Source organism: Phragmites australis, chromosome 13 (assembly GCF_958298935.1).
Source record: "Phragmites australis chromosome 13, lpPhrAust1.1, whole genome shotgun sequence".
Lineage (NCBI taxonomy): Eukaryota > Viridiplantae > Streptophyta > Magnoliopsida > Poales > Poaceae > Phragmites > Phragmites australis.
Genome location: NC_084933.1, coordinates 29404398 through 29418313, shown reverse-complemented (window position 1 = coordinate 29418313; position 13916 = coordinate 29404398). Strand labels below are relative to the sequence as shown.

Genomic DNA, 13916 nt, shown 5'->3' with positions numbered 1-13916 from the left:
CACGAGCAACGACGAGCGAGAGGGTCGCCGCTTTCCCGTAGATCGATCATGACATGCAGTGAGCTCGATCGATCGCTAGCAGCTGCACTTCATGGCTACCTAGCAGGCTAGCAGCTAGCCCTGTTCATCCGGCCGTCCGGCCGAGCTATTTATGGGCCAACCATTGGGTGTGCTCGGACTTTGCCGTTCGGTACCAGCGCCGGTTTAATTTCCCTAGCTGGTACGATAACTATGCTTAGCTCTCCCTAAGATTTCCATGCAAACCTCCACTAATGGCGAGTACCACAAGGAGCCCTTTGAGTAGTACGAGTAAATCAATTTGATTGATAGATACTCATCCTTTTAAAAAGTAGAATTTATCAAAGTATTACTTGATATGCTATGAAAAGTATTTTCACAACATCATACACTTATAATATTTGCTCATGTATTTATGAAAAAATCGATGATCGAACTTTAAACACTGAAGTTAAAGTTATCAATTATTTGTAAATAGAGGGAGCAGATAGAATATAGATAGAGTAGATACTAGACAATAGCATAATTTATCTAGATTGATAGACAGATCATGTCTCGGTTTTAGTGCGCACTGACGAGACATGCACGTTAAGACTAACTCCAATAGATATTCTAAATTTTTGTCTCCTATAATATTATTATAACACCCTTTACATAAGTATTACTTGATATGCTATGAAAAGTATTTTCATAACATCATACAATTATAATATTTGCTCATGTATTTGTGAAAAAATCGATGATCAAATTTTAAACAGTGAAGTTAAAGTTGTCAATAATTTGTAAAAAATAGAGAGTAGATAAATTCATAGATAGAGTAGATACTAGACAACAGTATAACCTATCTAGATCGATAGACAGATCATGCCTCCGTTTTAGTGCGTACTGACGAGACATGCATGTTAAGAATATCTCCAATAGATACTTTAAAATTTTAGCCCTATAATATTCTTACAAAACTCATAATATTATTATAGCATATCTTATTTTTTTCATCTCCAATAGTTACTCTATTTCCTGCCTTCTATTAATCTACTCTTCTCAGATCCATAAACATACTCAATGAATAGTGTTGAGAGGCGGTAAATTTGAGCACTCTAGGGGTACAACCGACTATAACACTGTAGCACTAGAAACGAAGCTCTCCGCCGGCCACTGGATGGGTAAATGGTGTTAGCACAATGTTTTGCCGGCTGGAACTCGATTCGGCTGGAGTTGGTCTAACAATACAGTAGCCACCACAAGCTGCCAATGAGGTTGTGGCATGTAAACCCCACCAAAAACGGAACCTTTGAGCGACCCGTCGTGGGCAGGGCTACTGTTATGTGCAGTTCCCCTGTAGGCGCTAGATATATGCACATCACTATCACATGGCGAGACTACGACCGGCATCTAGAGTTGGTCTAGAGTGTCCGAATAGATCACTGTTGGATGGTTTACAACTAACTAGCAAGCGTCCTGCTCCATTTAGTCGACAGGTCAGGAAACAGGGAACCGAGTACCATGCAGAGGTACCAGCATGCATTGGAAGTTTGGGGTCGATCTGTAAGGTACCCCATGCACAAACGTCTTCTGGCAGCTTGACTTGCTGACTTTGACAGGCTAAGCCGTCATGCTTGGATGCATTGCCCAAGACCCCAAGTCCTGCTTGTCCGGAGGATGGGTAGGGGGTGATCTCTTCTTGACGGCCGATGGGTCACCATGCCTGCCTGCCTGACCGACTGACTGCTAAAAAGGAGCCGGAATATTGCATGAACTCTAGCCAGGCGATCCCGATATCCACCATCAAATGATGCTAGCTTCCAATGGTTAGTTCACACATTTTGACGTCCCCTATGCAACAAATTATACCGGTAGCATCTGAAAAATGTAAAAAGAAGAGAAGAATTTTATGACACAAGAAAGTATGTGTCCTTTGGACTACAGTTCTTCTGTTGGGTCAGAGAACATCTGGATTTTATTTTTGTTTGAAATCGAAGCAGAGAACATCTGGTCTTGGTTCATTCGTAACAAGAAGAGTCAAACGATACAAGTTGTGCCGTATGATTACGAGCTCAAAATACCAAGGCAGAGAGATCCAATAATATTGGGAGCCAGCAAGGACCGATGTGCAGGTGGTGCCACTATTGAATGAGGAAATTTCACAAACTATAATTATTTATACTATTATAATATAGAATTATAATTTTTAAAATATATTTCATAAAACTATAACTATTTTAATCATTTGTAACCAGAAACTATATCTTTTTAGTTTGATCTCATCTGTCAACCAAACATATGCTCTGTTGGGTTTGATCTTGCCCGTCAACTACACATGTACTAAAAGGTATAGTTTCTTGGTACCAAAAGTCGAAGTAGTTATAGCTTTATAAAGTAGATTTTAAAAGTTGTAGTTCTATATTCTAATGATATAAATAGTTATAGTTTGATAAAATTTATTATTATTGCATTTCCTTGAGGACTCCGAACAGATAATTTTACTACGTTGGACATTTCTCCGATTTGGTCGCTTAGCTTGCTACTGCTCTATAGGTTGTTGTTTCTACTGACGTGTTGAGTTGATGCTAGATGAACAGGAGTACCAGGCATCGCCATGAACGGGTTCTGCCGGTTTCCACACGGCGATTATGTTCGTGTGGTCTAAAATTCAACGCAGTAAAAGGAAAAGAAATACCTGGTGCTCAAGTAAAACATGCGGTGGTAAAAGTGGTTAAAGTTGTTAAAGTCTCAGGTTAGTACTACTTTTTCGTGACATACTTTTCTATGATATGTAAATTATTTTTTAAGAACTGAGAATAACGAATAAAACGGGTGAAAATATGTCTTACTAAATTCTTGAATGGTTTTTTCATAATCATTCAGCTAACGTGTCTCAAAATAACATGTGAAATCAAAAACTCAAGAGAAACATGTACATCAAAAAATCCTCTAAGAAAATATGGTTTTTATGGATGAAAGTTAACACTAGCGAAAATATGGTTTTTATGGATGAAAGTTAACACTAGCTTCCATATGCATTATTTTATGGTTTTATGGTTCTTTGTGTGGAGATTTGAAATCAAATGCCTCTCAATTTCAAATCTATTCTTAGATTCCGTTCATCCCAAATCCAAATTGAATTCAAATCTTTTTTTTATACAAATCATCTTTAAAATCTCAAGATCTAAGTCCAAATTAGAGTGTAAATACGCTTATTTGAAATTGATCCTAATCCAAAGTCAAATCCAAATTCAAATGCCTCAATTTAAATTTTCACTTGATTCATTTTCCTTTTTATTTTTCTTTCTCCCCGGGCCGAATCTCCCTCCCTTCTCTCTGTTCTGGCCCACAACAGCTAGCCCGACCTCTTTTTCCTTTCTCGCGCATGGGCATGTCGTCGTAACCCCACGCGGCACAATTCCCGCGTCCCCGGCATGCTCACCTGCGCGCCAGCCTGCCAGCTCGCGCCCTCGCCCGCATGCGAGCTCAGCCGCCCACATTTTGGTAATTCGTGCCCATGCCTCCGTTGTCTTCCTCCCTCCTCCAACGCGATACGGCGTCGTGCTGTCCCTTTCCACCGCGTTGGTCGCCTTCCCCCTAAAAATATCACCGCGACACCCTCCGTGCTCACGCTCTCTCTCTCTCTCTTCTCTCTCTGCCCATGTCCGCGCCACCCATGCCACTTCACAACGCGACTTTCGCGCCCACGCTTGCGTGTGGATGGCGCCGAGTGCCCATGCCGCGGAATAAATGGTGGGCGTTGCCTCGCCACCTCGCCTCAGCGCTGCTCACCGATGTTTGCCCGACGTCACGCGCCCACCGCCTCACTGCACCCCTTCCTCTCTATAAATAACGTAGCCAGAGCACTCTCCTTCCCCTTTTCCGCATTTCACCATCGCCACCGTCGCCATTGCACGCCATCGCAGCTCATCGTCATTGATTCCCTATCCACATGCTGCCGAGGAGCACTAGGAGGACACCGTCGTCCCTGCTCCGTAGTCTGTCGACCACAAGCTCGACAAGAGGCCGCTCGTGCTGGACACTGAGCCACTTCTGCGTTGTTCCGCCAGCCGACATCCAAATTCTCGTCGTTCTTATTCTCGATGAGCATTCCAGCCTCTCACAAACCCTCCTACGTTGTGTATCGTCGTCCCCATGCTTTCTTCTCGTGTGTAGCCGCGTGCACTCGTACTGTTTAGCTCTGTCACCGTGCTGTTCCTCGTCGCCGGTGTGCTTGTACCTCTGTATGTGGTCCGGCCATCGTGCCGAGGAGCCGAGGAGCTCTTGGCTCCTTTTTCTTGCAGGAAGAACACGCATAGACTAAGGGTGTTGCCGAATTTTCTCGCATCGTCGTCGTCTGGTACCGCTCCGATCCTGGCCCGTCGTCGATGTGCCCCTAGCCGAATTCCTTATCATGCGTAGATGCCTAGCATTAGCTTCCTGTCGTGGAACTCTGGCGGGAACGCATTCCCGACGTTCGCCGACGTTGCTCCCCGGAATCGCTTGTCACCAGCTTGATTTTCCCTCGTCGTTGCTCTGCTCCACTCGCACGCCTGCATGCGCGTGTGGACCGGCCACAGGCCATGGCTCGGGTTGGTCGAGTGGGCTATGGCTCGGCCCACGCGCCACTGGCATGCCTGGCCAGCCTAGACCACCACAGGCCTCGCCCCAATGGGCCAGCATAGCTCCGCAGCCTGCGAGCTGGCTAGCCTAGACCGAAGTGGGCCAGTACAGTACAGCCTAATACTGTGCAGCCCGACACGGCCTATCCAGGCCCAAGTCTGGCCCAATTTGAGCCCAATTTGGCCCAATAGGGGTTGTTGATGTGAGGTCTACCAAATTACTATTTAGTGGACCCTAGTTACTGTTCATGTAGGTCCCACTTATAAATAGTGTTATTTTATATTTTCTCGGTTTATATTAGATTAAATCTTTCGGGAGTCATAACTTCTCTGTTTTGGCTCCGATTTTGGGGATTATTTCACCGAAATTTATCTAAATTTAAGATCTATGTATCTATCATAGCGTGATATATATTAGGGCTCATTTGGCTTTCCATTTGGTGTTATTTGGTTCTTCTCTAGTACAGTCCGCTAATGATCGTAGTCACAATTACAGAACCGCTAGAATTCTGCAAGTGCTGCGCGGGAAGCGTTAAGAGCGAGGAAGATCTTGACTAGAACCAAAATCCTAAAGAAAACCACGGAGAAGGCAAGTACTATCTACTTGATCATATTGAACCTATGATTTTAAATAATCTACTTGACCAACTAAAATTGGACTTATTATCGCATGTGCTATGTACCGTGTTTTCTTGAAACATGCCTATAGTAGTTAATACTATTAACACTTGCCATGCTATAAATTTTATCTTCCAAAATACATATCACCATAGAATTATTTGTTGTTATCTATATTAATGACAGACGATGTCTTAATATCCAGCATGCTTAGTATTGAATACATCTCCTCGGAGATGTCATCTTGAAATGCATCTCTTGAGATATAACGTTCACCATTTATCAAATTAATTCATAGGCCATGAATCCTTGATGGTTGTAGACTTTGTGATGGATGTGAAATCCTTGATGTCGTGGAGGGTGGTATGTAAAAATGGGTGAAAATTATTTGCCAGAGGTAGGTGGGGTAGTACTATAGATAATGATACTCTTGGGAGCTTAAGTCACCTCTGTGGTATTCATTGTCAGAAGATACCTGACCTGGCCGCTTAAGAACAGAGTCTTGTGTCGTCATGCTTAGCCATACCGCGCAATCATGCGTCCTGAATGGGCAGGACTTGACTTTTCTTCACCCAATGAGTTAGGTATCATACTAGGAGGCTGAGAGCAGCGAACAGTCAAGTGTGCATTTGTCTCTCTGTTTGTAGGTTTCTAGAATCGGCCTAGGCTTAAAAAGGGGGTTGGCCTTCAGTACATGGACTCTGACGTTTGGGGTAAATCTAGTAGAAAATCCAGACAGGAAAGATGATTAAAGTGTCTCAATATGATTCTCTCCTCCACTGCAACAGTTGGAGACTGAGCATATCACATGGGTATACTGTACAAACTTTACAAAGTGTAAACCTATTAGAATAGATGTGTTCGTAGTCATGGACATGCGAAGGCATGATCATACTTTAATAGACTCTGGGTGAGTGTGTCTTAATGAGCGAGCGTGTGCATTAGATGTCCGTGTTATGAGGTTGCTGGCTTAATCCGCTAAGAGCTGTGTAGTACTAGAGGTACACCAGAGGTGATGATAGAGACTGCAGAGTGAGGTGTAACCCTGCTAGGACCGAAAACCCCCTAGATATAGCTTGTTACTTGATTTTAAACTATTTAAACTATTTGAAGTCAATCTTAGGCGATACAATTGGATACATGTATAAACTGTTTTACGCTTAAAACTAAACCATAAAGTATTATCCCTGAATTTTCCTTTATACATCTATCAACACCTTGAAGTAGAATAGGGCTTGCTGAGTACTTTCCATACTCACTCTTGCTGTCGTTCAGATGAGGAAGCCGATGTTGACTTCATAGGAGGTGAAGGTGAGGATGAAGAATAATCTTAGAAGTCATGTTCGTATCCTAGATGCTTGTGGCTTGGACTTTTGTTTTCCTATGTGTTTTGTTGGCCACTCGGCTACGTTGATAATATACAGTATGTGTTGTAACCTTTTATACTCTGAATCTTAATATTTATGTATGAAGTTTGACTGTGATACTACAAATATATTGATGTGCGTATCGGCTATTTAATCTAGGGACTGATACGGGAGGCACAGGTGATCCCGGGTTGGGGTCTTACACAAGGGAATACAAGACCAGTTCTGAACGTGGATTTTATATCTCTATCAACAAGAAGAACCACTTTAACATGGTGAAAAATTTCAGATCTCAAACCAAAACGAAAATCTCAACAAAAACTAAAGCTCGCAACGAAGCAAGGGATCCAATAGAGAAAAACTAGAAGAAGATGAACACAAGCATAAGAGGTAACATGATCTTCTTTACTTGCAAAGGACATCTCTATTTTCGACAGATTACAACGTACTTTAAATAAAAAAGCTCACACCTAACATATAGGCTAATCACTCATCTCTCTTTTCTAAAACCCTAGAATAGTACACAAGTGGCTAGCTCTCATCTCTCCCACAGCCCTACGTCTCTATATATAGGCTTAGAGAGGTTCTTTAACCCTTAAGTTTTCTTGTTACCAAAATACTCATCACTTCCAATACACTACTACCTACTACTAGGGTATTTTGGTCCAACTTGTTCTTTGTCCATCAAACGAGCGTGACGCCTTTATGACTTAGCTTCGTCTCAACGCAAACTTCGCAATGATGCCACATGCACTTTGTGCTTCCATAATTTTGAGAGGAAACAACGAAACCGCTTTGCACGTTTCTCAAAATGTGACTCACCGTCACTTGCTTACACCTTAAGCAAATGATCCAATGTCGGCGCATGCATTTCGTCTTGCGATCCTAACCGTCGACAAATCTCTCCCGCTCTAGATCCTTCGGGTCCCTTTGTCACTTGCATCCGCATCCAGCTTCATCCACTTTCTCACGCTTTGTTTGATCTCCACATGTACAGCTAGGATCACCCTTGACTTCGCTCAGCCTCTTTGATAGTCTGGCATCAAGCACCCCGCTTAGCCTCAATCATCCCACCGTCGACCATCAAGTTGCATCCATTACTTGTACATCATAAGACAAGAATAAACATATCTCCAACTCTATTATAGATTAGTCAAAATCAAAATCCACAGTCAAAAAGCTCATCTCAGAAAAATCGTGAATGCCGGATGATTTGGTGTTGCCAACTATTCATCGCGGACCATCCGGTGAATGCAACACATCAGACAAGCCATTCTGCATCCTCTTTGGAACAAATGCTTTGATGAATTATCCAGCGTTCACAAATCCAATCGCCAGATCATCCGGCGTGTACATCCTCACCAAATAAGCCATTTGCAACATCTATGAAAAAATTAGTCTGGTGAATTTTCCGTCGTTCAGAGATCTAATCACCAGATCATTTGACGTGTACATTCACTAGACAAGCTATTTGCAATCTATTTGGAAAAATTAGTTCGACGTGCACATCCTCCAACACTAGACCATCCGGTGTATATAACTTATGAACTTTGCTTGCTAGAATGCTCCGGCGTGTATAATGCCTTATTATCGAATCATCCAGCGTGTACAGATTCTCCCTTAACAGATCATCCGGCAAGTGCAAATTTCCTACCTCATGGACAAAAAAATCTAATTCCATTTTTCTTCAACTCCGATTAATCATAATCATAATCATACATTGTAATGCACTCATACTTATACAAAACTAAAAATCATCATATCAAATCAACACCAATTTTAATCACTCATCACATATAAACTAAAATATTTATCAACTTGGTTACTTAATTTCGAAGCCTACAAATTCCTCTTGGAAAGGACATTTCCTGCAGCTAAAATCATTCCTTTTCCAGCCGACCATAAAATATTGCCAGCTCGTGGGGCATCAATGTAGGGACAGTAGGTTGGTTACCACTTACAGCGCATCAAAATTTTGGCTTCAAAAGCACGGTAATACCACACACATTTTACCTAGTTACGTACAAAGTCTAGAATGCCACGTGCTGAGCTTGAAGACGGTCAGAAAATGGAGTTCTTCGTTGGGTAACCAGTTAACATGTGACTTGCTGGCGCCATGCCATGCCCGGCACCCCACGACACGACGGTAATATAGAACCAAGCCTGCGCGCTGTCCCTGCCCAACCCTGTGCCGCCCCCAAAATGAGAAGGCCAGACCAGGCAAACGGGGGCGTATCGTATCGGATCCAAGCGCAAAAATCCACGGCAGCTGGGCCGGGCAGGGTGGTCAGTTTGATATTTTTTATTTAGATATTTTTATTTTCGAAATTTTCAAATATATATGTTTATTTTCAAAATTTGCAAATCTAACCCATGACCCTTTCCACTGGGGACATGTTTGTCGTGTTCTAATGCTCCAAATATTCAAAACACTATCGAAATATTCATTATTTCAAAAAAGAATTAGAGGATAGCATTATCTGCATCAATTTTTTTAGAATTTTTCATTACTTTTTTATATTGTTTTGAATTTGAAGAGCATTTGAACGTGCTATTTTTGTGTTTTTTTAAACATGTTATAAAAATCCGTTGAAAGGGTGATACGAGTATAGCTTTATAATTTATGAAAACAGATACATATATCTGCAAAATTCGAAAATAAAAAATATAATTAACGATTTTTTATTTTTAATATTGATCAAACTGACGATTTTAATCAAATCGTCAGTTTGATCGATATATGAATGACTAAGGTTGTTGCCCGCGCTAAGTAACACGTCTCCTTCGTTTACTGCAAGCGCGGCGCAGGGAGCTGACCTGAGCCGATGTGTGTTGGCTGGTGCCGCGGCGGCAGCAGCCAGGAGCACGCCGCCCGCCTCCGCCTCGGCGCGCGTCTTTTATAAAACGCGCAGGCGCGCACCACCACGACTCCTCCCTCTTCCCCGACCCCTTGGCCGCCGAGCAGCGCAGAGCATCGCACTATGTTGCAAGCCAAAATTAGTCGCAGCTTGCAGCGGCAACCTTTGCACACAATCCTCCTCACGCCACCCCACCCGCAGCCTGCTGCTTTTTGCCTTCTCTGCTCCCCTAGGTTGGGAGAGTCTTTGCCAAGGGGATAGCAAAAGAGAAAGTACTTGCACACCCCAGCAAGGCAACAGCGCCTGCTTTTTTCCTTCTTTTCTCTACCCTGTCCTCTCCTCTTCTGGTTTGGGTCCTCTCCGACTCCTCATCAGTGGAGTTGAGTGCTAGGCAACAAGGGAGAGGAGTGAGGTACGCACCAGTGGACAAAGGAGACGTCGGAACAAGGAAGCCAAGGCTGAGGCATGTGGGATCTCAATGACTCGCCGGCCACCGAGGCGACGCCGCTGTCCCCGTCGGCCGACGATTCCGGCGCGTCCTCCTCGTCCGCGGCCGCGGTCGTCGAGATACCCGACGACGCCGACGACGACTCTGTCGCCGCCGCCGGGGACGCCATCGTCACGCGCCAGTTCTTCCCGACCCCGTCTGCCGTCGGCGCGGCGACCAGCTCGGTCAACGCGCGCGCGGGCTGGCTCCGCCTGGCCGCGGCCCCGCCGCCCGCCGCAGGCAACGGCACCACGGCCGGTGGCCCCGCAGCGGCGGCGTCCAAGAAGAACCGGCGCGGGCCGCGGTCGCGCAGCTCGCAGTACCGCGGCGTGACGTTCTACCGCCGGACGGGGCGGTGGGAGTCGCACATATGGTATGTTCCGTTGCCGCCGTTTTTTTCCTTTCTCGAAAGCTAGCTCAAGGAGAAGAAGAGAGAGAACAAAAGAAGAAGCAACTAGCAAGTGTGGGTTTGCTATTGGATTCCTCTTGTTTTGGGCATTTCTTGCTTCTGCTCCTTTTGCCTTTCATAGCAACATCTTATCACTTATTCTAACCAGCTGTTGCCATGCTCTCTCTGTCCTCTCCTTCTCTCTCCCCCATCCTTTTGTGCAATGCAGGGATTGCGGCAAGCAGGTCTATTTGGGTAAGTTTCATTCATGTCCATCTTGTCCATACCAGGACTGCTACGCGCGCCCTTTACGAATGAATCGCCCAATTGGAGGCGTGATCTCTTCTCTTCTTCTCCCCGGTCTCGATTGCTCACAATGGCTTGTGGCGACTTGCAGGCGGATTTGACACCGCTCATGCGGCGGCTCGGTAAGCCTCTCTCTTTCCTCGATCTTCACGGACTCCCACGCCCAGTTCTCCGCCAATAGCAATCGGATTCGCCAGCAAATTCTAATCTTTGTCTTGTTTCCTTACCAACCTCAGGGCATACGATCGGGCGGCGATCAAGTTCCGCGGTGTGGAGGCCGACATCAATTTCAGCTTGGAGGATTACGAAGAGGACATGAAGCAGGTGAGAGCGGCTACCGATCGATAAGACGAAAGATTTTTTTTCAGGGCCGTAACAGTTAACGCTTTTCATCTACCAGCAAATGAGTAACCTGAGCAAGGAGGAGTTCGTCCACGTGCTCCGGCGGCAGAGCACGGGGTTCCCCCGGGGCAGCTCCAAGTACAAAGGCGTGACGCTCCACAAGTGCGGGAGATGGGAGGCGCGTATGGGCCAGTTCCTCGGCAAGAAGTATGCATCGCCCTTCTTCCCTCCAACTCCCCAATCACCTCATCTCATGGCTGTCATTTCTGGTCTCTGTCACTGCAGGTACGTCTACTTGGGCCTGTTCGACACCGAGGAGGAAGCCGCCAGGTAAAATTATTGGACCGCACTGTGCCTGTGCGCACCTTGTTCGCGAGGCGTTTGCAAAACATTGGGCGGTGAACTGATTGATGCCCCGTGTCTGTGGGATTGTCGCTGTGTACAGGGCGTACGACCGCGCTGCCATCAAGTGTAACGGCAAGGACGCGGTGACAAACTTCGATCCCAGCATTTACGCCGAGGAGTTGGAGCCGGCAGGTTCGTGCGTGCCTAGCTACTGTCCGATCATATCAATGATCTCCTATTCACTGTTCACAGTGGAGAATCTTTTCACTGTGCGCGCAGCGGCGACGGGCGATGGTGAGCACAACCTGGACCTGTCGCTGGGGAGCTCGGCGGGGAGCAAAAGGGGCAGCCTTGACGGAGGTGGCGGCGACGACGTGAGCTCGGACCAGCGCGTCCCCAAGGCCTTCGACCTCGACTGGCAGACAGCCGCGGCTCGGAGCACCAAAGCCAAGGTATCTGTGTCAGTTTGGTCCCGCGTTCGGCATCAACGAAATATAAAATAGGTTAAAAATAATTTCTCATGTTTCTGTTGGCTAGTTCGGCGCGACCTCGAAGCAACCCCAGATGCCTCCTGCTTTGCAAGTCTCCCACCACCTGCCGTTTAACCCCAGTCATCACCAAGTGGGTATTTGGAGTTTGTTCTCCTCGTTTCATGTTCCTTGGTAGGCGCGAGCTAACACTTGTTTGGTGCAAATTGTGGCAGTTCCAGAGCAACGGCAATCCGGGGACACCGGGAGGCCTGTCGCTAACGATCGGCGGCGCGGGCGGCGGAGGCGGGCACTGGCCTCCCCAGCAGCAGCAGCAGAGGCTGCACGGCTGGGGCAACGGCGGTGGAACGAGCTGGCCGCTGCCGCTGCCGCCGCCGCCGCACCCGCCACCACCGACCAACGCCGCCGCAGCTGCAGCATCATCACGATTCCCACCCTTCGTTACGACGCAAGTCCCGAGCTGGGTTCAGAAGAATGGATTCCACTCCCTGACCAGACCCAGCTAGATCAAGAAGAGTGAGCATTCATCAGTCGTCTTCCATGGAAAAGATCATTCGACACCCAGTGAAGCGGAGGAAATGATTCCTCAACCCAGGAGGCCACGACGAACGATTACCAGAAAGAACTGGATTCGATTCTTTCCCTGTTCTCTTTTGTTATTGCCCTTTTTCTTCTCTGTTTCTTGATTGGGTGAGAGAGAGGGATTTGAGGACGGATGGATGGGCATGTAAACGAGGAGACCCCTAGAAGACGAGCGAGTGATTCGCCTCAAGCAGTGTATCTTTTGGCCTCCTTACCCTTTTCACCATTGGCCAGCAACGATGCTATTGGGTGTCAACATCACATCTCATTTTGTTTGGTCTCATGTTGCATCACTCGCTGCATGATGGCCATGGTTGGGAAAATTTGCTCCGTCCACCTCCGGTGGCCGACAAAACCTGCCTCTAGTAAATTACTAGTATCTTACAATATGTGAGGTGTGGAACTCGTGTTCATTTCAAACCTAGTATCATGTGATCACTGGCATCGTTAGAGAACAGTGAAATAATTAACATACTTAATCTTGAGATTTCGCCTGCCATATGTAAGCTTGTGGTTTACTACTGCAAAACTGCTACAGTGTGCAAGGCTGTAACTGTCATTGGACAATAAAAGCAACATTTAGCAGTAAAATAACTATGGTTTGACCATGTACTAGTATTGCACATCGGTGTTGGACATGAAACTTATGGCGTCTCTAATCAGTATCTGGTTACTGCTGGTATTAATCGGAGAGAAGTATTTTCATATGAAACCCTATTACAATGAATACTACACATGTATATTTGTTCTTCTTCGAATCGTTTTTCGTATCCTTGGCTATGCTTTAAAATGTGCTACCTATGCGCCTCCCTGAAAAAGAAGAAAAGAGAAACAGTCCCCGGCTTAGTGGACGCAACATTTTGCTAGAGAAAGGGGATTCCTTGTTTCTACTTCGGGCACTGCAATAATAATTGAAGGGTGAAAGCGAAGGGAGAGCGCAGAGTAGAGTAGGGAGGGGCCGGGGCAGGAGGGGAGCAGCAAGCTGGAGAGCGATTTTTTTTTATACATTTCATTTCTCCAATATTTTTAAAAATATACGATAATTTTAAAAAATCATAGGTTTGATATATCGTTGTCCGTTCAACGGACAAAAATAAGATCTCATCCGTGCTACAGTGGTCAGCGAATTAAATAATCGAAGAGAGAGAAAATCACCTATTTAGCGGGCGAGATCAAGTTTTTGCCCGTTCATGTCGCGCGTTCAGCAGCCAACATGTTATACTCGTCCACTAAACGGGCTATATAAAATTTTATTTCTTTAATCTAACTTTTTTTATATAACAATTTGAAAAAAAAATGCATATTCATTCGACGAGAAATGTTAGTTATGTAAATAGTTGTCGATAATGGTTATTGTTTTGAAAATTTTGGTTTGTAAATTTATTAATATTTGTTTATTTATTTGATGTAAAATTATATGAGTAATTTTTTAGTGAAGTAATATTAAGGGATACAAAATCTATTTCTTCGAACAATTATAGTTGTGAAGCAATATCAGCATAAAACCCGGCAC

The 13916-nt window shown here is 45.2% G+C and overlaps 1 protein-coding gene across 1 annotated transcript; it reads left to right on the top strand.

Annotated features, from left to right (window-relative positions):
• The first annotated feature begins 9405 nt into the window (after positions 1-9405).
• LOC133889177 (APETALA2-like protein 5) lies at positions 9406-12664 on the top strand. The gene is made up of 10 exons (XM_062329648.1): positions 9406-10325; positions 10570-10595; positions 10738-10768; positions 10883-10970; positions 11047-11195; positions 11274-11318; positions 11434-11525; positions 11613-11785; positions 11871-11954; positions 12037-12664. Exons 1-10 carry the CDS (start codon positions 9931-9933, stop codon positions 12325-12327), a joined length of 1374 nt encoding a protein of 457 aa, XP_062185632.1. The 5' UTR covers positions 9406-9930; the 3' UTR covers positions 12328-12664.
• The last annotated feature ends 1252 nt before the right edge of the window (positions 12665-13916 follow it).